Source organism: Vipera ursinii, assembly GCF_947247035.1.
Source record: "Vipera ursinii genome assembly, chromosome: 1".
In the NCBI taxonomy this organism is placed as follows: Eukaryota; Metazoa; Chordata; class Lepidosauria; order Squamata; family Viperidae; genus Vipera; species Vipera ursinii.
Genome location: NC_139512.1, coordinates 293,680,372 through 293,707,698, shown reverse-complemented (window position 1 = coordinate 293,707,698; position 27,327 = coordinate 293,680,372). Strand labels below are relative to the sequence as shown.

The window sequence follows — 27,327 nt, the reverse complement described above, 5'->3', positions numbered from 1 at the left end:
TACCTTTAAAATGTGGAAACCATATAATAAAAATAAATTTTAATGTGTATAATTTGAACCACATTCTTTTTGAAACTGATAAACTGGACATCTCTAACAAAACAATATTGAAGCAATAAAGCTACATCTTTTGCAAGGCTTATGAGGCTACATGAAAACTGTCCCTAGTTTTCCATATGTGCATGCACACTTCTGCTAGAACTATGAATGAAACAAAATGGTTTGTTTATCTATGTACATACAGAGACAGCTGGGAACAGATTTCAAAATAGCCACTTAAGCATCTAAAGAACAAAGTTGTTAAAAACCTGAGAGATAGGTGCTAAGATTTTTGCAAAGCGCCTCCTTCTAAAGGAGGCGCTTTGCAATAAAAGCAGATTTCATGTCTGTGTATACAAGCATATATCCACATTTTCTTTCCTTTTTTCTCTATCCAAACAATGCTGATAAATAAAAAGCTTCTCTCAATCCTAGCAAACTAAGTGTATAAAATCTATTTCAGAAACTAAAATAATTAGGATGCTGAAGCTAAGTTCTGAAACATGTGCATGGAATATTAGCATTTAAATTTTATTCTGAGTTCCTCATGTCTGAATAATTTGATGTTTCTTCATTTATTTTTCTTCTTATGTTTTATCTCAATTGTCATCTAAGTAAAGCTAATAGGCTGTGACTTTTCATCTTGTTTTTACTGCTTTTATCAGATTTTAATTTGTCTTTCCTCTACAGTGTAACAAATAATATTTTTGTTCAATATAAACCCTTTTTGTGGTAACAGCTTTTTATTAGCTGGAGTCAGGAGAAATACTAATTATAATTTGATCTGATTTTCTTAATCTAACTTCTGGATTCTGGATATTTTTGTTGTATTTTCTTTATTCTGAATGCTCTCTTTAACATAAATTTATTTATACGTTGTTCTTGCTCTAAAATATTTTGTCTGCCCCCATTTCTATTTATTTTATAATTCATGGGACAGGCAAACCTGTTCCATTTTAATATTATTAATTTCTATTTTTCTTGTCTGATTATCATTTGCTTTCTTTTACATGGTATTATATTCTGTCCGCTCTTCTTACTAAACCTTTTAAAGACATTCTTTCTCTTGAGCCAGATTTCCCCCCAGTTTTCATTCTAAAGCTTAATAACAAGCTGCTTTTCTGTGATAGCCTCCTTTTGTTGGCAATAATATTTTTCTCCATTATCATTATTTTCAAATTCTGTGGAATCAATACAATAACTTTTCTGTTTTTAATATATCTTATTCAAATTATTGCTATAGTTTTCATTATATTTTCCCAATATTTTCTGCTTGTATTATGTTCTATTCTCAGTGAGAAAGATGTTGACTACTCTTTCATTTTTTTTTCTACTGTATATTTTGGGAACCTATTTTATTTCTTTAGTTCTCTTGTTAAAGTTTCCATTTTTTTTCTTTAATGTTGAGGTTCCTCAAGGACTTAAGGTGCTCTTTAGAAATGCATGACTCATTAATGAACCTATTTATTTCTGAAGAACAATGACAACATGTCACAAGCATCCTATCTTCTGCATGAGTTCCATTATGAAGAAAAAGAGGTTAGGAATGTACCAACATGAATCGTGGTTTATTTGGGTCTTATTCTTTTTGTCCAAATTTAATTATTAAGGTATAATTTTCAGCTGTCAAATATTAAGAAAATTTCAATTGAGATTTCTATATTCTATATGCATATTCAATATTCAATAGACACTGTTTGGGCCTATAAGAATCAACAATTTCATTCTTTTTTCAATATATCCATAAATATTTGAAAAGATAAGTTCATATAGCTGAAACATAATTTAAATCCAGCCATGGGAGAAATATACTGTTCAAAACTCACCACAGGATTCCTGTTTACACCAGGTTTTAATTTTTCTAGAATCAACTATTAGTTGTTGTTTTAAAATCTAGATTGAGGGCTATCTTTTCTCTCCAATTCCTTGCTTTAAAACAAACTAAAAATTAGGTGTGGCTTGATAAACATTGCAATACAACTGAAGCACCAACAAGAAGATAATGCTTAATATTCAATGTGATCCCAGGACATGAGCTCTTAGATCAGAGTAAGATGGATTTGCTTAAGAAAGCGTAGACAATTGTTATGGTCAGGGCTTTTTTTCTCATAGAACGCCCAGAACGGAGTTCCGGCACCTTTTTTGGATGGAACCTTGTAGAGTAGGCAAGGTGGGTTGTATGACATGTGTGAGTTCCGGCACCTTTTTCTTTTACAAAAAAAGCACTGGTTATGGTTATTGTCCCTATGAAGTGCTGCACAATCATATTATTTAAACATTAAATTTGGTTTCATAATTTTTGTCCTGACTTTTATCAATATGCTTGTTTTGAAATTCACATCAACTCTGAATTTTGGTGTAATTGTCTCAATTTATTAAATATTATTGTTTTAATGTATCCAAAATTCTAGCATCTATTGGTTACAAAAATATATTTCCTAGAGTTATGCAACTAAATTTTCAAATGTTTACTTTTGTTTACTGATGTCTCCTTTTTGGTATTTGCCTTATGCTAACATTGGATAAATATACTAGGTATAAATCTCTGCCCATTACTCTATATTCAGCAGGATTATACCCTGGTTTGTACATAACAATGAATTTGTTTTCCATACACAACAAATTATCGTGGCTAAAATATTGAGGGGAAATTCATGTTTTGGAATACTGCCAACATTGTCATTTTTGCCTAATGTTTCCTTCTATTTCACTGCATTTCCCCTGCATTCTTGGTACTATCCATTTCTTAGATGGACAGCTCTTGTAAAACTGGAAAGGTTTTTTATGACAGATTCCTACTTTTTATCAGAAGTGGTGGTTGGAAGAAAAAAAGTCTCAACTGCTTGAGTTTTATTACATGTGGGAATGTTCTTGCAAAATATCTATTCTAATGAGAAACAGGAGCTTGTAGCAGAAGTAATTAAAACCATATTTGATGGGCCAAATTTGTTTTTAAATAAGAACAAAGTAAGTTGTTCTTATTTAAAGATTTTCTGCTCTAAGTCATGGAATTAAATGAAAGTTCCCTTGCGTTTGTTTGGGGAGTATTATGTTATTTCTCAAAATCGATCAATCTCAAGAAATACCTCAATCGATTGGTGTAAGTATCCACACATGTCTTCATTTTAGCTAACAGAGTTCCAACCGAAGCTTGGGATTCTAACTGTTCTTCTTCCTCTTCTCCATTTTCTCCAGTCAGAGGAAGCAACAATGGTACCATAGATGTGCACGAAGCAATAGCTCGGAGAAGTTCCAAAAGAGCTCTATAGAGGGGGACATGCCTTGCCATATCCAAAACTAGTGAAGAAAATAAAGAAATAAAATAAAATTCCAGCTACTTACATTTAAGTTTGATTCTATTTAGTTAATAAAATTATCTATTTATAAACGATTGTTGAAAAACATGAAGTAAAATTAGAATGCTTTTGGTTCTTTTGAACTGTAATTGTAAAATCAAAAAGGGACGCGGTGGCTCAGCGGGTTAGGACAGTTTAGAGATTGACAGTACAAAAAAAGCCATCCAAAAATGCAAATTCAATATAAAATAAATGCAAGAAGAATAAAAATGATTTTCCTAATATAATATTCAGTTATGTTTGCTACGGTCAGATATGGTAATAGCCATTAATTTTAACAGACTTAAAGGGGAATTGACCAAATTTGTAGAAGACTGGCTATAAATGACTATTAGTCTTGCAAGACAGTTTAGAGATTGACAGTACAAAAAAAGCCATCCAAAAATGCAAATTCAATATAAAATAAATGCAAGAAGAATAAAAATGATTTTCCTAATATAATATTCAGTTATGTTTGCTACGGTCAGATATGGTAATAGCCATTAATTTTAACAGACTTAAAGGGGAATTGACCAAATTTGTAGAAGACTGGCTATAAATGACTATTAGTCTTGCAAGACAGTTTAGAGATTGACAGTACAAAAAAAGCCATCCAAAAATGCAAATTCAATATAAAATAAATGCAAGAAGAATAAAAATGATTTTCCTAATATAATATTCAGTTATGTTTGCTACGGTCAGATATGGTAATAGCCATTAATTTTAACAGACTTAAAGGGGAATTGACCAAATTTGTAGAAGACTGGCTATAAATGACTATTAGTCTTGCAAGACAGTTTAGAGATTGACAGTACAAAAAAAGCCATCCAAAATGCAAATTCAATATAAAATAAATGCAAGAAGAATAAAAATGATTTTCCTAATATAATATTCAGTTATGTTTGCTACGGTCAGATATGGTAATAGCCATTAATTTTAACAGACTTAAAGGGGAATTGACCAAATTTGTAGAAGACTGGCTATAAATGACTATTAGTCTTGCAAGACAGTTTAGAGATTGACAGTACAAAAAAAGCCATCCAAAAATGCAAATTCAATATAAAATAAATGCAAGGAGAATAAAAATGATTTTCCTAATATAATATTCAGTTATGTTTGCTATGGTCAGATATGGTAATAGCCATTAATTTTAACAGACTTAAAGGGGAATTGACCAAATTTGTAGAAGACTGGCTATAAATGGCTATTAGTCTTGCAAGACAGTTTAGAGATTGACAGTACAAAAAAAGCCATCCAAAATGCAAATTCAATATAAAATAAATGCAAGAAGAATAAAAATGATTTTCCTAATATAATATTCAGTTATGTTTGCTACGGTCAGATATGGTAATAGCCATTAATTTTAACAGACTTAAAGGGGAATTGACCAAATTTGTAGAAGACTGGCTATAAATGACTATTAGTCTTGCAAGACAGTTTAGAGATTGACAGTACAAAAAAAGCCATCCAAAAATGCAAATTCAATATAAAATAAATGCAAGGAGAATAAAAATGATTTTCCTAATATAATATTCAGTTATGTTTGCTATGGTCAGATATGGTAATAGCCATTAATTTTAACAGACTTAAAGGGGAATTGACCAAATTTGTAGAAGACTGGCTATAAATGGCTATTAGTCTTGCAAGACAGTTTAGAGATTGACAGTACAAAAAAAGCCATCCAAAATGCAAATTCAATATAAAATAAATGCAAGGAGAATAAAAATGATTTTCCTAATATAATATTCAGTTATGTTTGCTATGGTCAGATATGGTAATAGCCATTAATTTTAACAGACTTAAAGGGGAATTGACCAAATTTGTAGAAGACTGGCTATAAATGGCTATTAGTCTTGCAAGTTGCTGACTTTCATGGAACTAGGAAGTATTCGATATGATAATGTTATGACTGAATTATGACACTTTCATGGAATGAATATGACTTCAAAATATATCTTAATGTCTATGTCTCCTAATTTTCTCCTCAAGGTTATATTATTTTGAGAACAGTGATTTAGTTTCAAATATTGAATTCTGATACATTTCTGACCTTATTAGTGTTTGGAAAATAAAGTTTATCATTTTTTTTAAAAAAGGCAAAGTCTAAAAGTACAGTTCATGTTTTGCTATTTCACTATCTATAACTAATCTCTGAAGTTAATCTACAATTTCTTCATTTTTTGTTTCACTTTACTGTGTCCAACACACTCATAACAAATTATTCTTAGGCATATCTGCACTGGTGTTTCTGAAAATTCAGAAATTCTTCCATTATATTTCAAGTTCAAGCTGAAACAGCTGTGAAATAAGACTACTGGTTTCCAATTGTATTTTTCCCATTGGCAAAGCCTCTTGATTGGTCCCATTAATGCCAATCTCCCATGGCAAAAACTACAAACTATACTTTGTGTCACTTACAGTCTTACACAACCTGAACTTTAATACTTATAAAGAAAGTCTTTAAAATGCTGTGTATTAAATTAGTATAACCTTATTATTTATAACTCATGTTGTGACATTCTGGGCCTGTTGCAATTTCCATCTAGGGGTTGCCTGAAGGAGAATGCAATACAGTAGTCCAAACTTGTGAAAAGCAGCAGATGCGTCACTGACATACCAATGTCTGTCTTTCAAGAATGGGAGCAAATTTTTAATTAGCCAAAGCAAATAAAAGCCTCATCTCTGGTGTCTATCCAGTATCAATGACAGATCAGAATGCAGAGGAGAGGGGAACAAAACAAGATTGTACTTGTGTGTATGCCTTTTCTGCAGCATTCTGAAAAAATTACAGCTATCCTTTAGGCTGGTCTGAAAGAACATGACTCTGTAAGGGTGATCCAGAAAATGCTATCGCTTTATTGAACATCTGAAACGGTATCTTCCTAGCATTCCAATCATTATATTTGATTGCCTTACTGAATGAAATTTATAAAACAAATGCAGGCAGATTGGCTAAAGGTGGTCCTCACTCCTAAATGGCTGCATATTCATATGTATCACTTTCTAAGTTTCTATGTTCTGTCTATTGCACTACTAAAGGAAAACTATGCTGGACTGAACAGTTTCCTTTTACTTCTGACTATCGCAAACAAAACTGCCTTTTTAAGTGAGTTTGACTGCAAGACACGGTCAAAATAAGTAAGGTGGAATTTTGTGATTTTTGCCTTCCACTGATATATAGGTTTTTATACACTCTGGTACAATCAATTTCTAGTAGCAATGACAATCGTGTGTCTACATTAGAGTAACCCAATACTGATAGGTGTGCAATTCAGAATAATTTACAGAATAGAGAATACCAGAGTTGGAAGGGATCTTGGAGGTCTTTTAGTCCAACCCACTGCTCAAGCAGGAGACCCTATGCCAGACATGTCAAACACAAGGCCTGGGGGCCAGATCCGGCCCGCGAAGTGGTTTCATGTGGCCCGCGAAGCCATCCTGGAAACAATGAGGGAACGGCCCCCACTGCCTTGGCCCTGGCCCAGAGACCCTCCTTCTGCCAAAGACCCTCAGATCTGTCCCACTCCTGCCCAGGCCCCCATAGGCACTCTTGATGCGAAATATGTAGAGCTGGCCACGCCCACCCAGTAGGCCATATGAACTCTATCCACGCCCATCCAGGCCATACCCACCCAGCCCCCTGAGGGCAACTGCAATGCAGATGTGGCCCTCAATGAAATTGAGTTTGACACCCCTGCCCTATGCTATTTCAGACAAGTGACTGTCCAGACTCTTCTTAAAAACCTCCAGTGATGGGGCACCACAACTTCTGGAGACTGCTAAGCTTGTAAGCCGCCCTGAGTCTTCGGAGAAGGGCGGGATATAAATGGAATTAAAATAAAATTTTTAAAAAAGCTGTACCACTGATTAATTACTCTCAGTGACGGGAAATTTCTCCTTAATTCTAGGTCAGATCTCTCTTTAATGATCTTCACCTGTTACTTCTTGTCCTGCCCTGAAGTGCTTTGGAGAATAGGTTGACCCCCCCTTCCTCTCTGTGATAGCCCCTCCAATATTGAAAGGGCTGCTATCATGTCACCCATAGTCCTCTTGGATTAGACATTTCCAGTTCCTGCAAAAGTTCATTGCATGGTTGGATAAGGCTTTAACAGTTCAAGATTTGGAACTGTGATATTCTCAACTGTTAGCTCTATTTGAAAACGTCACTAAGTATGGCTGGGAGTCCAAATATTCAGACTCAATGTATTTCAAAAGGAATATAGGAGAAGAGCTACAGTACAATGTGTTGCTATATATTATAAAAGTTTGCCTAGTAAACTGTTTTGCTAATACTGTACACAATTGAAAAGTGTATGGCATGCCCAGATTTATAGAAAAGCACAATATTATCATAATTAAAAATTGGTTATGTAGTGTTCTTTAAATTCTTAACATTTTCTTGGGGGAAGACAAGAAGAAATTTGAATACATCACTTCGTACAAAACAATAACATTTGCCAATTGCCTTATTATCTGGGAAACTCCTATTGGATTTTCGTATATTCACGCAAATGTTCTTTTCTCTCAGATAAGACCCTGAGAATCTGAGCTGACACTAAGTTTAACATATACAACTCCAATCCTAAAACAACTGTATCCATAATATTTTTATCTCAAAAGTTAATGGCACATTTCATTCAACACATTCAACAAAAAGTTGACTTAAGCTACAGATTATCTAACTCCCATTAATCAAAACATTTATTTCCTCATCCATGGCAAAATTCCCAATATACTTTAGTTTTGATATTTATATTAACTCTGGCCAACGTTTTTGGAAAAAATGTCTCTTGAAAAAGAAACTTTGCTGTAAACTATACAGCAATTGGAAGCATCCTATTCCTAAACTCCTTTTTACTGTTCCAAGATACTCCTAACTAAGAATAACCAAGCCTGATGAACCATTAAATAGATAAGAGCAGCTCCAAATTCTTTTCCAAACCATTTAACATCCCAAGTATAGCTTAACCAAATACAGATGACATTTAAAAAGTCCTTTTTATATTATTGAAATGTACTCTCAAAGAACACAATGAATAGAGCATACGCAACCATAAAGGAAAATGAATTATTATGCAATATTTCCTAGGTGCCTCAAAACAAGCTAAGCAAAAGAACCAACTGGAAGGTAGGCAAAGTATGTACAACAATTTTATAAACATCTTCTAATAACTTATTGAAAGGATATAAAGGTTTTTTGTTTCTTCCATTTTCATCCACAATTTAAGTTCTAGTGACACTATTAAATACACAGATGAAGGTAAAAAAGGCACACACACAAAACCATTCAACCTGTAACAAGTGGTACTTCATTTTGGTATTATGAGATTAGGATATTCTCCTGTGACAATGTAAATTAAGACTTAGCATAAAAGATGGTATTTTCAACTGTCACGGTCACATTTGTGATCATATCTGGTTTCAAGCAAACATCTTCCCCATGTCAGGAATTCCTTCTTTCATCTTTATTAGCTGGCTTCAAACAGTTCTGCTTCATTCATATCTTAAGAAATCACAGAGATCAAAACTTTTATTCAGACGGTAGTGTTTCTATCCTGTTTTTTCATCATTTAGGCTTTTAATGCTGCAAATTCTCATTGGGGACTGAACCATTCTCTCTTTTTCCCCAAAAATTCTACCTGCAGCCTTCATATGTAAATTCAGAAATAATGTCAGTAATCAGTGAAAATACCATCCAAAATTAAGTAAAAAATACTACAAAAAGGCTGAACCCCAAGAGTGTCTTAGTTAACAGGATATGCAGGAATATCATTAACTACCCAAAGATTTACAACAGAGTCTAGATACTCCAGCTATTCAATTAAAATATCTAGAATCCATTTTCCTGCTTTACAATCAGTCAGTTTAGGTCTTCAAAGCATAAAATTATTGCCAGAGGTCACATTTTTGTTCTCATAATGTCTAACTAGTTTAAAATTGTAAACTTCCCTTGTTTCTGCTTTCTTAGTACATTTTCTTAAACATACGATGTTAACAAACTCACTAAAAGACATGGTCTCAGTTACAATATTTCATGTGTTACTATGAGCTCTGAAGCTAATAAGACAGGAAGCAAAAAGCCACAGACTAGACCTGACTGTTATGTAAATATGGCATAGTGCCATCTCTATTTCAGGTTGGGAAAGAGAGACCTCGGACTGAAACCCCAGAACTGACAAATACAATTATACACTCACAGAGAAAAATGGATTACTATTTTTTGTAACAGTTGATTTTCTGCAAAGGCATTTCTCCTTCTAGGTGCAATAAAGTTTTTATATAATTATACTGAGTCCTTGAAGGTTTTACTGTTGGGTAGTTATTGACTGTAGTATGTATTTAAGAAGAGAAGTCTGGGAGTTGAAGTCCACGAGTCATAAAAGAGCCAAGGTTTCCTAACCCTGGTAATAAGGTTTCCAGCCTGTGCAGGGGGTTGGACTAGATGACCTCCAAGGTCCCTTCCAACTTTTTAAAAAAAAATTATTATTATTATTATTATTATTATTATTATTATTATTATTATTATTATTATTGTTGTTGTTGTTGTTGTTGTTATATATGCATATTTGCACATCTGAAAAGAACAGAATGAAAATACGCCTGCAAGACGTTTGACAGCAAATTTCAGCTCCTTACTCCTACACTATGGGAAGACATCTCAGACTCCAACCCCAGGATTTAAACAATGGCTCTGGTTTGTTTGCAGTTCTGCTGATGTTGGATTAGGTTACTAATGCTTTATTCCATCAGAAAAAGTGGTGACCCTGATAGTTAAGCCACACAATGAATCAGCTAGCAAGTGGGGCAGAATTTAACAAAACAGGCAATTCCAATGCCTCTTCCCAACCCAGGATCCAACAACTTTCTTATGCTGAGGACTTTCCACCTTGCCTGAAAAGTATGATAATTATCTTGGACATTTACTACCTTTGCTGACTCAACAGTAATTGCATTTTTTATACCAGGGGACTATCCCACTGACTGATATCTTGTACCACTTGCAGTTGATTGAATGACTACGAAAACTGTAATATGGCCAGCCCCCTTCTCATAAGAAATAGTTTGGACTTGGATAACTACCGTAGACTACAGAAGGACTATTGGCTGAACTCTCAGGTGACTTATTTCAGCAGAGCATCCGAGACATTAATCCAACTCTGCACTGATAGAAAACTCAAAAGAATTACAAGAGAGTAACACATCACTATTTACAAGTTGAACCCACATATCTAAATGCTAACAAAACTCCAGTTTTTCTCCAAAGAAAATGTGCTGACAAGCACATGGAAAGGAATAATGCCTTCCAGTTTCCCACCTCCAGAGAGTGAGATGTTCCTGGCTGCTTTGGGATCAAAGGAGGAGGAGGAGGAGGAGGAAGAAGAAGAAGAAGAAGAAGAAGAAGAAGAAGAAGAAGAAGAAGAAGAAGAAGAAGAAGAAGAAGAAGAAGAAGAAGAAGAAGAAAAGTTGATAAGGTGAGAAGCAAAGGACTGCAGATCAGATTGATACGTAAACATATTCTTTCCTCTTTCTTTTTGTCTTGTTCTATTTCATAAAATAAATACCTCTCCCCCCTGCCCACCTCCAAATAATCACACCACAATTGATCTTCATATTGTAGTCTGGGAAAAAGCAATAAAAGTTTCATTGCCACAAAAGGAATGGGCAAGAAAGGATTACACTTGAGATCACACACATTCAAGCACATATGCGTTCAACTGGATTCTGTTAATAGTTGAACTTCTGCATAAATGTTTCTTTCTCAATTTCGCAATAAAGGTTTAATCTAATCATGCTGGGTCCTCGAAGATACTGCTGTTAGCTAGTTACTAAGCGCAGGGGAGAGAGAGAGAGAGTGTGTAAATGTCTGAAGACTCATGAATCAAGCTATGCCTGCATGAAGTCTGACATCTAATGACTTTTGCTTTTTATATTTAAACAATAACTGGAGGCAGATCTCTTATAAAATGTCTAATTAACACTCAACATTCAATTGCTTTGCAAAGAATTGACTGTCTGGACAACTCTGTACAAGAGAGGGAAACATTGCTTTTAATAAAAGTAAAAAAAGAATTTCAGACGGTTTCATCAAAATGACAAAATGCATTGGAGTGCAAGCTCTGGTCCAGCAATATGCTTGTTCAATGTCATTTCCCACCCCCCCACTCCGAACCCATGATTTTAGATGTTTTTGTTTTTCACAGATTGCTTGTCACATGAACAGTAACATAGTATCAAAACACTGAGTAAGCATTTGGTAAAAGCTTTTCATCTTGTAACAGAATAACAAAATAGGAAGAGGCCTTGGAGGTCATCTAGTCCAACCCCCTGCTCAAGCAGGAAACTCTATACAATTTCAGACGAATGGCTGTCCAATCTCTTCTGAAATACCTCCAGCGTTGGAGCACCCACAACTTCTGGAGGCAAGTCGTTCCATTGACTAATTGTTCTAACTGTCAGGAAATTTCTCCTTAGTTCTAGGTTGGTCCTCTTCTTGATTAGTTTCTATCTATTGCTTCTTCTCCTGCCTTCAGGGGCTTTGCAGAATCTCCCTGAATTATATGGTCCCCTAAGTATGAGTTTTTAAGGATGACACTTGTCTATGAGACATTCAAAAGCAGTTTGACAATATGGTACTCAGTTTAAAATTTGACTCAGAAAAGTGACCGGTAAACTTGCAAAATAATACCTTAAATATAACAAATTTTCCAGTTTAGAAAAAAAACAACCATGAGGTTTGACTCCAGAAGTTATAGGTGCTTTGTCACTGGAGGTTTTTAAGAAGAGTTTGAACAGCCGTTTGTCTGAAATGGTATAGGGTCTTCTGCTTGGGAAGAGGGCTGGACCAGAAGACCTCCAGCGTCCCTCCAAATCTGGTATTCTGTATTCTAAATATAATCAGAATAATTATAGGCTCTGAACTGTATAAATTTAAATCTTACAGAATGATTCTCTTTTTTGCTCACTCTGCAAGGGAAGACATATGATAGAAACTGACATTCTGGAATATCTACCATTTTTTCCTAGCTACCTCTGCTCAAACTGGAAGCCAACCTACTTTTAAATCATCAAATTCAAATTCAAATTTTCACAGACTGTACCACTTTTAGGACATGACAATATTTGAGTGCCACCAGTGCTTAGCAAGGTGTCCAAAACCTGATGGCTACAAAAAAAGGGGGGGGGGATTTTGGGCTTTACTGGTTAGATTCATTTGTTGTTATAGAAATGGCTAGTTTATAATATTATGGAAAAGTAAAAAGTTGAGGTTCAATGTTAATGCTTCCTTCCTACTGCAGTAGTGGAACTCAGAAGTCAATGCCTTTTCTTTTCTTTTTCCATTCTCCCCCTCTCTTTTCCCTTTTTCTCTCACCCTTCGCTCGCAACCCCATCACCCTTTCCTAGCAAAAGCCTTGAGCTTGCTTTCACTCTCACATTGCTCACACAAGCTTTTCACCTGCTCCATTCACACACACATTGCTTGCACAAGCTTCTCTTGCTCCATTCACTCACACATTGCTCACAAGTTTCTCTCTTGCTCCATTCACTTACACGTTGCTCGCACAAGCTTCTCTTGCTCTTTCACTCACTCACACGTTGCTCGCAAAAGCCCCTTGCTCACTCTTTCACTCACCCTTTGCTTGCAAAGGCCTCTTGCTCGCTCTCTCCTCACCGCTTCGCTAACAAAAGCCTCTTCTCTTCTCTCTCTTTCTCCATGTGTTTTTTTTCTCTCTCCCACCAAAATCTGTTCCTTTTATAGCTTCTCCTCTCTCCTCCTTTTTTCTTCCAGGTTTGCCAGAAGCTCCAATCAGCATGCAGCCATGCGTGCAGATCCTGGGGCTTCTGCCAAGCCCTGCAGCTCCAGCTGATCTCCTCCAGGTCTGTGTGGTGCTGCTTTAGCTGGTTCTCTCCCCTGCTACACTTGGCTAGGGGGTTGCGTACCACCTGCCAGGTGCTAAAGTACCACTGATGTACGCGTACCACCGGTTGAAAAGCCCTGATTGAATCCTCACACTTTATGAATTCTAGTTATCAAGGACTAGATTTACACATCAAGCTTAGTTATGGATTACTGAATAAATTATAATTGATTTGAGTTTAAACAGTATTTTGTTGTTGTTGTTAGTTGTGAAGTCATGTCCGACCCATCGCGACCCTATGGACAACGTTCCTCCAGGCCTTCCTGTCCTCTACCATCTTCTGGAGTCCATTTAAGCTCATGCCTACTGCTTCAGTGACTCCATCCAGCCACCTCATTTTCTGTCATCCCCTTCTTCTCTTGCCCTCAATCTTTCCCAGCATTAGGCTCTTCTCCAGTGAGTCCTTCCTTCTCATTAGGTGGCCAAAGTATTTGAGTTTCAACTTCAGGATCTGGCCTTCTAAAGAGCAGTCAGGGTTGATCTCCTCTAGGAATGACCGGTTTGATCACCTTGAAGTCCAAGGGAGTCTTTTCCAGCACCATACTTCAAAGGCCTCAATTCTTTGGCGCTCAGCCTTTCTTATGGTCCAACTTTCACAGCCACACATTGCAACTGGGAAGACCATAGCCTTGACTATACACACTTTTGTTGGCAGGGTGAAATCTCTGCTTTTTAGTGTGCTGTCTAGATTTGCCATGGCTTTCCTCCCGAGGAGCAAGCATCTTTTAATTTCTTGGCTGCAGTCCCCATCTGCAGTGATCTTGGAGCCCAGGAAAATAAAATCTGTCACTACAGTATACTAAATCTAAATAAACCATTGTTTGTTTTAATGTGATAGATGAATCCTATTTATATTTACCAACTCATATCTTTAGTTGACATGTATTATGTCTGAATGATTCTCCTAGTCTTTCTAGAATCTCCCAACAAAAGGTATGAATTACATTCTCTTTTATTCTCCACAACATTAAAGTTAGTGAGAACAATATGAAATCAGAATTTTAGCCATACAGGTAAAAAAAAGATTAAATACATTGCTTCTATTTTCTTTTAATTACACAATGGAATAAATGATTTAATTTCACCTTTGGGGAAGAAAGTCAACTAGCTTAAGATAAAATCAAGTATGTGTGAGATATTAGTTGCTCTTCTTACTAGTTCAATGTAGCTCCAATAAAAATGTAAATATATTTGGTCACATTTGGCACATACCTTTTAATTTTTTTTTAATTATTTCTGCTTCTGGCATTTTATAGGAAAAAATACAAAGCACCCCGCAACTACTCGTTTCTGAGATTCCATTAAATGTTATCCACACTTTGACATGAGGTAGTAATTGGAACCATCATTATAAAAATGAGCAAAATTGAAAAAAATTAAACTGAATTCTTAGAATATGAAATTCTGTCAAGTACTGGGCTACTATGAACTGTTATTTACATTCATAGTTCTGTCTGTAATCATTTTGTTATTGATTCCTTTTTACTACCACTATTTATTTAATAATGCTCTTCAAATTCAGCTGAGTCACTCTTTCTGGAAAATGGCCAACTAATCCTAATCCTATTCAAATTAATTATGATGTGCAGCTGCTGAGATTTAAAGTGAGAAACAAAAGTGTAAGAATAATTATGCTTCATTTAAACTTTCACAAGTTGTACTATTTTCAAACGGATTCTACAGTAATAAAATAGATGATTAAAAAAAACTAATGGATGAAAGTTTAAGAAGATTTATAGAATCATACTATCTAAAATTTGCAACAGCATTATATTAGGTTAGGGTTTTAATTAATACAATTTATTTAAATCCAAATTCCGTTGTCTCTTTTCTTTGAACTAGATCTGCACAAGTTTTGAATACTATTACCAATACAATACTGAATTCCAATAGATTATTTTACATAGCCAATTTTAACCCTTTAAACACAGCATCTGGATTAAAATATAATTCAAATGCTTGTGAATTATTTTTATATTTTTATTATAAATGTAGAACAAATTGATTAACATCCCTATGCTAAATCACCCTGTGGAAAGAAAAGCTGGTGAACCTAAAAATCAAATCAATTAAGGACCAGTAATGTGAAATTTCTTCAGATAATGCCTTAACAGCGTTCCGTGCGCCTTTGGCGTCTAGTCATGCCGGCCACATGACCACGGAGATGTCTTCGGACAAGCGCTGGCTCTTCGGCTTTGAAACGGAGATGAGCACCGGCCCCTAGAGTCGGAAACGACTAGCACGCATGCGCGGGGGAAACTTTACCTTTACCTTTTAATGTGACATTTCTTCAGATAATGCCTTAAATGCTCTGACTAAAGTACCTCAAAATCATTGGAAGGTAATATGCTTTTCATACTATAAATTACCCTCTAATGACAATGTATGTTTCTTGCTTGGTTTTGAGGACCCAGATTGTTGGGGGCAATTAAGCTGACTTTGTAATAATGCCGCTTGGGGTGTGTGTGAAAGCCCTAACAAGCAGGCATATACATAGAATGAAGGCTACTGCTAAGCTTGTAAGCCGCCCTGAGTCTTCGGAGAAGGGCGGGATATAAATGTAATAAAAATAAAATAAATAAATAAAAGTATATGTTCCATAAAATCCAAAACTATATTAACCACTTGTAGGATTACTGTTCTCGAAAATCTAAGCATTCATGTGTCACAATATGGAAAGAAATTATTTATATTTGATATAAGTAATATAGTGGAGTACTGAGTTGATTGCCCTAAAGTTATATCTATGATGCAGAAATTTTAAGACCACAAGCAACACTAATTTAGTTTCTTATACTGCAGCATCAAGAACTTTGTGTAGTTCATCAAAGATACTAAAAGCTCCTGTTGATTTTAGTATTTCCTATATGTATAAAATTTTATACGGTGTTTCAAAATGCAAGATATTTAAACAAGAATAGGTAAAAGTAGTCATAAAAATGGTGAGAAAAATAGGAAACGGTCATCTATAAGTAGGAAGAATAATGGAAAACAAGCATTCAGATCTAGATACTCAAGTTTCACATTAGTACCCAGGTTGCTAATAAATATCTACTTCTATTACAGCATATAATTTTATTGGATTATTGTAAAATAATATTTTCAAATGAATAGCAAAATATTATTTCTAAAGAAACACACCACACATATATAAGTTGTTGATATTGTATCTTGTCAGTGAGAGATCAACTTGTGGAATCAGTAGCAGAACTCAATCTAAAAATACACAACTTTTGTTGAAAATAACATTTTTGAAATAATCTAAAGTCATGTGAGCAATAAATGTACTTGTCAACACACTCCCCCAGATGGCTTTAGAGTGGAAAATATTTTACGCTAAGCTATGTAATAATCAAAGCAATTTGTCAAACAAACAAACTTTCCTCAAAACACCCCTATAGTTAGTATATACTAATTCCAAAATTATTTCAAAATTATTTCCATGATGATATAGGCCATTTTGCAAATCAGGTTTTGTGCTGTAATATGCTCGGCTCTTATGCTAAATACATCTCTGAGATTTTTAATGTTTAAAGAAATACCATAAAAATACGACAATTTACCTGAAAGAAGTGTAGCGAAAAGAAATTCACAGAAATAATTTTAAACCATGGATAAAGGATGCAAACACTCAAGCAAAAACTAATCTCATCCAAAACCATTGTCTACCAATTACTTAATGAATAATGAAATATCTGTCAGTTAAGGAAGTATCATTCTGTTTTTTTTATCTAAAAAGGTATTACACATAACTTAATACACTAAATTGTATTACCACAGATCTGCAATTCCTGCTCAGAACATCAGATAATTACTTCCTATGACAAAAGACTGGGAACGTACCTTTTGTACATGGTGTTATTTTCACACTGACCTGTATTCTTCAAATAGAGAACGGGGGGGGGGGGAATGAATAGATTTCAAATAGACGGTTCTATTTTGAATCAACAGTCTACCAAAAGCTGTCGAAATGAAAAAGAACTCAAAAACAAAAGGACTGAAAACCCTGTTGCTGCTCAAATGCCTTTAAGGTTGTTATTTGTAGCATGGTACTTTGTAAATTTGGCTTCATTTTACACAGCCCACTCTCACAAGTGTTACTGGATTAAAATGTGCTCAGCCTGACAATGAAACAGCAGAACCATCGTGCATTGTTATGCAACTCATTGTCTGCAAGGGGGACTTGTAGCTGTTCTTTATTCAGCAAGTGCCAACTGCATGTTTAATCAATGTCACCACTCACTACCGTATGCAACTGAAGCCACTGACATTCCACTCCTCAGATCTGACTGGCTGCTAAGTTATGCAATGCTCTGAAGAATGCCTCGGGATTATTTGTCGGATGCTCTGAATGCAGGTGTGTAATACTCCTTTTCTTGTCGCAAACAACTAACTTTTGTTCCTTCTGGATAAAAATGTAAACAGGGCAATATAACTGCATCTACTACACTTGGATTTACAATTCAGCAACATGAAGAAAACATCTTCAGAGAATTAACAAGCTCGAGAGCACGTTACAAAAACATGCATCTGGAATGTCTTGGGTTAATAGCTACATGTATATGACAAAGAGTGGGAGATTAAATTTTAACTGGAAGCCTCAGCTGTGTATCCACTATTGGTACAGAATGTGCTTCATCTGATCGAAGATTCAAAAAATTTAAAAGGAACATACATACAACCTGGAGAAGAGCAGGGTTTTCCTTTCAAACAGAACGTTGTTTCAATGGATAACCAACTTAAGGCCTGCATTTCTTGGAACATATTATAACACTATTGCATCTGCAGCCTAATTTATCAAGAAATTGTTCATGCATGCACACAATTTCTGCTCTGACTGAAAGGAACAGCCCTCCATGAAGATAAGGCTGTTTTTCCACTGCAGTGAGGAGTAAGCAGCATGTCTGATGAGATTTTATTCCTGATGCAATGTAGGGTAAGAGAGACTTTTACGAATCTTTAAGTGTACATTAATGTATTAATTTTTCATTGTTGCAATCACTTTCATTTTAAATGGAATTAAAATATTCAAAAACATGTAGTTTCAATAGGCATTCAGTTACATGCCTTTCTGAATATTGCGTGTAAATTGTCTGGCATTCCATTCAGATTAGACAATATTTTTTTTCAACAGTAATATTGAAATACAACAAATTGCAAATCCCAGTATAAATACATCTTGATTTTATGACACCAAAAGATTGTAAGATGAACTATGCCACAAAACTCACATTAAATCTATATTAACCACCACAAAACAAAAAAGAAACAGAAGACAATAGCTGGTATCTACCATACATTGTTATATATAGCACTTCTTCAAAACCTTCCTAACACCATTGTGCTATCTGTTGCCACACTTTATGGTAACATTTATACAATTTTCTCTTTTTTTTCTTTCCAGTTTACATGCAGATTTTTAGATATAAAATCCACTAAAGCCACCCTACCTTTTATATAAAAAGCTAACCTAATTTGTGCTATGTGATCAAAATTGTTCATTGATATATCAACATTTACTAATTTAACTACCTGTTATTTGTTTTTCAGTAAGCCACATATGTTTACTATGTAAAGTATAGATGCAGGTTCTGGGGGGGAAAAACCTATTCAGTTCAAAACTTAAAATTAGATTGGAATGAACTATAAATTTCTCCTTTTCTACTATGGAAAAAACAAAATAGAATACATGTGCAGCAATATGTGGGTTATATGTTGGATTTGTGTGTGTATGTGTATGTGTATGAAGGATAGGGAGGATCCACAAAGTAAGTAATTTTTTTCCTTCTTTCTAGCCAGCAGTCCAAACGCTGTTGAAGGTCTTTGCAGAAAAAATGAGGAGCGCTGCCATTACAACGCTAGAAGATGTAAAAAGGCAAGAAGAAAGTGAGGAAAAAGAGGAATCTGTTTTAGCTCTGTTGGGAATAATTGGAACAGTGCTTAATCTATTTGTAATAATTTTTGTGTATATCTACACAACACTTTGATGGTTTTCTAGAAATCTGGAAAAGCACATAGTGCAAAAGGCCAGCAATGACAAATAGGATCAGTGAACTCTGTCCAACAGGAAACAAAGCCTCAAAAGAAAATATACATTCCAGACAGAACTGCCCAGTTAAAGGCCCAGCACCACTGACCATAAAATATATCTTTGAATCTAATTAAGCGTATTATATGTAAATGAAAACAAGTATTCAACTTCTAACTGATGAGTGTCAATATTCAGTCTCTAAAATGCACACAGTGTTCTTCTGGCAGTGAACATGGGAGACACTGATAATATAAGCAGGTTACAAATAAAGATAATGGTGCCACGAAACCTACTTGTTTTATTTACCTGATCCCCATTAAGCTTCTGGATTCATTTAAATAACATTTGGGTTGGAATCCAGCGCACTTTCTTACCATCATTAAGTGCTAAAATTTATACAAATATATATATTTATATATATATAAAAAATAAAGGGAACATTTAAACAACACAATGTACTGTATTTAATAGTAGGATGTCTTATCTTGTGTTTCCTTTATTTTATATATATATATATATATATATATATATATATATATATATATATATATATATATATATATATATATATATATATATACACACACACACACACACACACACACACACGAAATGTAGAAACACCGTTGAGCACCATATTATGAATAAATAAAATGTTCATTGATTAGCTTCCATGATACTTTTATTTCTTATACTGCTGACAATTCAGTCAGGTACTGCAATATAATGCTTGTAGGTATTAATTTATATCCATGCTTATAAGCTACACTCTATATAACATGTACTTGTAAAACAATGTTTGCATTGCAAATTGTTATTTCAAGGGCAATTTTCATTAAAAAAGAGAAGATCATGGTTTGAGGAAACACAGTATTTGCTATCTAATATAGAAGTATGACTTTAAAAAATATTGGAAAGAAATACCTTGATTAATTGAAATTTGAATCATGTATAGTTGAAAAACAGATGGTTCTAAAGTAGTATGGTATTATATTGGTTCCAGACAATATATTCTCCTTGGCCAATAGCTTGGGGAAATCTTTCATGCATTTACTTAACATTCCTCTTAATTGATCTAAATAAACATTTTTACAGTTTTAAAGTGTCTCTTGGACTGTAATACTTATTGGGGAAAACCATAATGAAACCAATGGGATGTATTTACATTTTTTTTAAAAAAGGACTGTGCTGTTAAATGTTCATAAACCACATTGTTTTCTTATTCCATGTGCCAACTAAACCAATCATTTAAAGCATTATGGTCCATGGCATTGCCTTTCTTATTTTGCCTGTATTTTAAAGAACATTTTAATTCTAAGATACATCATTAATATTTGAGTAAATAATCTTTGAAAAATGTAATGTCTTTGAATACTAGAGGTGACAGTATAACAAGGCAGTTGTCCTTTATTACTGTTTAATATCTGATCTAATTTCTAAAACAGGAAATAGGACACTAATCAGATGAAAAACTAAGTCCAATGAACAGGTAGGTTGAACCTAACTTCTAAGCTGAAGCCAAAGTTTTTATCCACCCTAAGGACCCATTTTTAATTTAAAACATGTACTGTATATTGCTAAGAACTAAATTAATCCTTGGGCCAAATGCTCAGAACTATAAAAGGACAATTAAGAAGACAAAGAGTTTTATTTCGCTGAAATGCAAGGAGACCTATATTTGGACTTTGGATGCAAACAAAGGGATATAGAATAAGGATACATATAGTAAATGGAGAAAAATACCGGTAATTGAGAAATGATATTGCTAACAGGGCTGAAGTAAATGAGAAGAAAAACAAAAGAGTATAAGAGCAGAAGTGAAAAAATGAACATACAGTGCTTGAGCAAAGATGCACATATAAAAGAAAAGACAGTATAGGGCACATACATTTTTAATGAATATTTTCGACAGGAAGTCCATGATAAGTAATGAAAAGCAGAAATCAGTAAAGCATAGATTGTAGCAAGTTATTTATCAATCCTTGTCAAACTATCAGGTATAATTAAATGTCTCTTCAGATTAGCATTTGAACTTGACAATGGTTACGTTCAATTTAGAATGTTTACATTTTTTCCAGGGAGTCTCAAGAAGTCTTAAAGCGACTTAAAGTGGCATGCCTGCATATGCACGGGCACACACACAGTTCTAGCAAAATATTTTGAATCAAGAGATTTTTTAAAAAATATATGTGCTTACATGTAATATGTCATGATGTATCTATACCTACAAAGATCAGAAATGTTTAATCAATGGTTCTTCCTATGACACTCTATCAAAGTGAAAGTTGGACTTTAAAAAAGTAGGATAGAAAGATCATTAATATTTTTGAACTTTGGTATTGGAAAGAACTATTGAAAATACCATGGGTTGCTAAGAAATTAAACAAATGGGTCATAGAACAAATCAGTTAAAATTCTCAGTGAGAAAAATGACCAGGCTTAGATTATATTCTGGACACATTTTGTGAAAACCAGCTCTCTTGAGAAGTTCATGATGCTTGGATAGGTGGAAGGAAATTGTTACAGAATTTGCTGGATCTGAACAACATGTCCTTTAATTCATTTGTCCCATTGATCTCTATAATAATCTGATTATTGAATATTAAGAATCAAATTCTTAAAATGATGTCTGAGCTGATAGTAATTCCAGGCTGACATACTCTGGGCCCATAATTAACCAAGGTTGGACCTTTTTGAGAATAATTACACTGTTGGCAGGATAAAAATAGTATTGTTAGTTTTGAACATTGGTACTGAAAAAGACTCATGACAATACAGTGAACATCTAAGGAAATAAAAGAATAATTGAACAAATCAATCCCAAGTTTCCATTCAAGGCTGATATGACCAGGTTCAAATGATCTTATTTCAGACACATTATGGAAAAACCTAGCTCTCTGAAGAATACTGGAAAGGGTGGAAGGAAAAAGAAGAAGAGGACGATCAGCAGCAAGGTGTATGGACTTAGTTATAGTACCAATGAGTGCACTGTTGGAAGACTTGGAAAACCAGACAGATCATCATGGAGAAAATCTACCTATGCAATTGTTAGGAGTTGATGGCATATAATCAGTCATAAGTTTAATACAAAATCTTCTATCCAGCATCTGAATACGCTACTGAGTGGCTTAGATGAATGTTCTCATTATCTATTACAATCAACTTTTCTAAAGGGCTATGAAATGTTGACTATTTAGAATACTTTTGAAAGTTAGATCCATGGGTGAACTGGAACTCAGGAGGAGGTGGAATTTGTCTCAATAGAGGTGTCCTTGGGATATAATGACTAGTTATTCACCATATTTCTGAAAGAGCCCTCATACCACAGCATTTGGCATAAAACACTTAGAAAGAGGTACACTTTTATAATGACCCTAAATTAGTTTGAGGTTTAATACTAAAACTAGGCAACCTATAACCCCTTGGATCATCCTTTCAGAGATATTTCCTGAAAGGATATTTCCTGATGTATGTCTATGGAGATTCTCAGTCACCCAGATTATGGTTATGAACCTTGAAGTTATTTCGCTTCTCATCCAAGAAGCGTCTTCAGTTCTGAAGAAGCTTCTTGGATGGGAAGCAAAATGTCTTCAAGGAAAAAAGAAAGTTTAGTTGCTTTTTGAAAAGTACCTTTAGGACATTCAGAGATGTATCTGCCTTGAAAATAACCCAAATTATACCGTATAGCACAGTCAAACATCAGCAGAGAAAATGTTTTAGGAACATTTGAATTATGTCATAAATGTTTTAGGATAATGTTTTTATCTCATAAAATATTTTATAAAATTTATCAAATTTCAATCTCATGGCAGGCATGGGTCCTGAGTTTAGGAAGCATCTTGTAATTTAGCTTATTTGAACATGTTGTTTTTAGTTGCTAAGTCGTGTCTGACTCTTCGTGACCCATGGACCACAGCATGCCAGGCAACCCTGTCCTCCATTGTGTCTCTGAGTCTGCCCAAATTCATACCCATTGCGTCAACATTAAAAAAAAAAAAACAACTAAGATCGTGGGATCTGGCCCCATCATTTCCTGACACATAGAAGGAGAAGAAATGGAAGCAATCCAAAGTCCAGAAGAACAACCCAGAGATTACCAAGCCAGATTCTGCAATGCTCTCCATTGTAGTTTTGGAATTGACATCTTGCAGTCCCTAGTAATGGGTACTTTGTGAGGGTACATTCTGGACTGGAGAACACAGATATTTTATCCATCAGTATAAGCAAGTACTTACAACTGGGAACTGTTGTAGCAATACAAAATACACAGACTCACCAATTGTTACCTTTACAGATTTAACAACATAAAACCAAATTCTCTCCTACTAACAGAAAATGGAATGGTCAACCACAGAATGAAATGCCAGATACTATACACGTTTATTGTAAAAAAAACATGGGTGCTAGAAATTTTAATGTCTGGAATGCAGGGGCACTATCCATAGGGCATCAATTTTATATTCCTATACCAATACACTCCCAAACTACTAATATTTTGTCTCGCCCTCTATAATTTGAAACTCTAAAGGAAAACTTTAATCCTGCTTTTTTTGCACTACGATAGCCAAGGACCTCTTTCTACCTTTATTACTGTTAATCAGTCTGGTCTCTTTATATCTCCACCTATCTCAGAATTGAATATTTTGTTAACAGATACTGGTGCAACTTATTCTGTTCTGCAAGTCTCTTTCTTGTCCTTTCTGCCTCAGAGAAATATGAACATGGAAGCAGTGAGACTACATACTTATAAAATATGGCAGGATGGACCAAGAGAGGAAAAAATTATATCACTTTGTTTAGGATCATAAAATGATTAATCACTATGCAATTCTTTTTCCTCCCATTGTTCCAAAATACTACTGTAGTAATCGTTACTATCCCTGCCAAACCACTCATTTTACTGTCATAAATCTTTGTTCTGTCTCCTTCAATGTATCTTTATAAACAGATTCTTGATTCAGATAGGTTGCAATTAATGTGAATTCAAATAATATGGTATTTGATTTAGTACAAATTATAAATTGATACCAGGTTGTGTTTAATGCAACCGAAAATACAGTTAGTCAGGCTAGCACGTGTACAATTGAGGCTAGCACACGAGCAGTTGTGGCTGGGGTTTTTGACACTGCTAATTTTGGATGCTGACCCTAACCTCAATTGGAGCATGCAAATTTGCTGAGATGTGGCTAGAGCACTCTGCATCTACCAGCATATTATAAAGATTTAAATAAAGAGAAAAACGTTCAGTGTATGTTACTAAAATATTTTGAGAGGCAATAAAGATATTTTTGTCAGGGTAAGTTTACCTTTAGGAATAATATTTAGATTTTTTTTAAAAAATTTATAACTATCATGTGACTTTCTTAACCATAAATTTATATTATATTTTTATTCTTTATTATAATATTTCATCAATATAGATATAAAAGTTATATTTAAAATTTATAGTCTATTTCTATCGAGCTGGAACCAATTCTCCCATTTTCTATAGAAACATCACTTGAAATATTGTGAATTCAAATAATGCAACCATTTCATAGGATTAATTAGCTACACTAATCAAAACCCACCTGTACCTGTTATTCTTTTCCTCTCAGAGAAACAAGTACACGTTTACTCCAGGGATTTTGGGTATTTGCAACATTATTTTGATTAGGAGCCGCCCAGGGTTTATTGAAATAGGGGAAGCTATATAAATGTAATAAACAAACAAACAAATAGGAATGAGTTCACAAGATACACTAACTCTTCCTGAAGAAGCAAAACTAATATAGTACGTGGACACCCTCCTAGTGGTAGCTCTTGAAAACCACATTGGAAGGCATACTTGTTACATCTGTCACTCAAGGGTTATAAAATATCCAGTAAAAACTTGCCATTTTACTTCTCAGAAGCTCCTTATTTGGGACACTTAATTTGGGAATCTGTTTTAAAACCCAGTCATGTTACTTGCATAGTAACATGTTCCATCACTCTACTAAAAAAGTTCTGAGAATTTTTCTAAGGACCATTAAATTCTATCACCAATAGAGCCCCAAGTATTCCATTTTGACTAAGCCTCCTTATGCTTTAATCTTTGTTTCTGTTACAGATAATTTACTTCTCTTAAGCAATTGCTTTCTAGCATTTCTGCTTTGGAGAGACCTGATTTCCAAAACCTATTTAAATTATATAGTCATAAAAAACGTGGACTTCTTTCTACAACTGGATGGATGCCATACAAAACCTATTATTCTGTGGCAAATGTTTTTCAGCCTGCTTGCATGTTGTTGCAGCTGCTGCTTTACTAAGTGATAAATCACAATGCCTGATATTAAGAAACCCTCCTATAAGAGCTGTTTTTGCCTTATTAAAAAACCCATACACACATATTTCTCCCCAAAGACTTCTTGTTATGAAGTAATCTTGTAAGCTGCTAAAGGGGTTATTTTAGTTCACTGCCCACTCTTGAAGCCTCCTTTCTTTTTACTAATCCAACAGAAGGCACCCTACCCAAATTGTCACAGGAATGTCACTTCTATCAGAATTCTTTGATATTCTCCTGGCAAATCTTGATCTGATGGCTTCTGTCTCAAATATTTTTTTACATTTATTGGTCCTCATCTCAAAAATATGTGATTCTGGGTGGCATACAACATAATAGTTAAAAGACTCAAAACAGTCTAAAAACAAAACAAAACAAAAAAATAAAATATATTATATAAACAACCCCTCCCCCCCAAAAGCAGGAGAACAAACATCACTTAATGTCATGCAGCCAACTTACAGAATCTCTCAGGGATCTCCAAGGTTGATAGAAAAAAGCCACGTTTTAAGAGCCTTCCAGAAGGCTATCAGAGATTGGACTATCCTCAGCTTGGGAGGAATGATATTCTTGAGGATGTGGGCAAGAGCATTACGCACACTATCACAGTCCCGCCAGATGGTGCTAATTTGGGGGCAGGACCCACAGTATCCTCCTCCTGGCCAACATGGTCAAATGGGTAGATGTAATTTGGAAGAGAATGTCCTTCAAATAACCTGGTCTATGCCATGCGGGGCTTTAAATGTCAAAAACAGCACCTGGAATTGCACCTGGAAGCAAACTGGCAACCAATGGAACTCACAAAGATGCATCTTTCTAGGGGGCACACTTAACTGTCCATTCAGCTGCACTCTAAACCAGCTGAAGCTAACAGATGATCTTCAAGGGCATGAATGACTGTAAGAGCCTCACAGTCCAGGAAGAAGCACAATTGGCGCACAACATGAAGCTGTGCAAAGGCCCTCCTAGATACAACTTCCAACTGCTCTTTGAGAAAGAGTCATGAATCTAGAAGATCCTCAAATTGCACACTGGTCCTAGAGGCACTGATATCCCACCCAATATCAAAGCTTGAACGAGAATGCCCCAAACTTCAGAACTATTCATTCTTGCCAGGGTTCAGCTGAAGGCTATTGTTCCCCATCCAAATAACTAGAGCCTCCATGCATCCAGGCTAGATGTCAACCTTATCACTTATTTCACCGAGGGGAAAGATATAAACTGACTGTAACCAGCAAACTGATAGCTTACTCCATGTTGACAGATGATCCCACCCAGAAACTTCATGCAGATTTTAAATAGGAGTACACAGAATACCGAACCCTGCAGAACCTCTCACTCCTAATTAACACTAACTGATTCATTCTTTTAATTCTATAAAATTAAACGATACTTTATGTTTCAGTGACAAAGGAATCCCAGGAATGTATGCCTTTTTATAACAAGATTCCCAATTCATTATATATAAACTTTAAACAAGCAAATCAATTTCATATTCCTTTCCTTTACACATTAATTTATTATTTTCTTGCAAAACTCCAACTGCATAAAACCTCTCCCTACTATGTCTTAGCTCATATCTATAAACAAATTATTAAAGCCTTATTCAATCTGATTACAGCTCTATTAAAGAGCTACCAGAAACGTAATAGAAAATAATTTTTAATCTCTTCAAATAATGTCTCACAAATTAATAATCTT

The 27,327-nt window shown here is 34.7% G+C and overlaps 2 protein-coding genes across 2 annotated transcripts in view; one reads left to right on the top strand and one right to left on the bottom strand.

Annotated features, from left to right (window-relative positions):
• The window catches only part of BIRC6 (baculoviral IAP repeat containing 6), a gene marked incomplete at its 5' end in the record, with an annotated part of 141,333 nt that overhangs the window by 9,930 nt on the left and 104,076 nt on the right, over positions 1-27,327 (bottom strand). The window contains 1 exon segment of the mRNA XM_083350685.1: positions 3,126-3,336. Coding sequence (XP_083206811.1) covers positions 3,126-3,336 — 211 coding nt within the window.
• LOC310632788 (protein TUNAR-like) lies at positions 18,186-19,406 on the top strand. Its single transcript, XM_083350212.1, has 2 exons — positions 18,186-18,227; positions 19,087-19,406. Exons 1-2 carry the CDS (start codon positions 18,192-18,194, stop codon positions 19,276-19,278), a joined length of 228 nt encoding a protein of 75 aa, XP_083206338.1. The 5' UTR covers positions 18,186-18,191; the 3' UTR covers positions 19,279-19,406.

Coding starts and splice junctions, on each gene's coding strand:
- LOC310632788 (XM_083350212.1), top strand. CDS start 18,192: ATGTCTGATGAGATTTTATTCCTGATGCAATGTAGG. Junction 18,228..19,086: donor TATTCCTGATGCAATGTAGG/GTAAGAGAGACT, acceptor CCTTCTTTCTAG/CCAGCAGTCCAAACGCTGTT.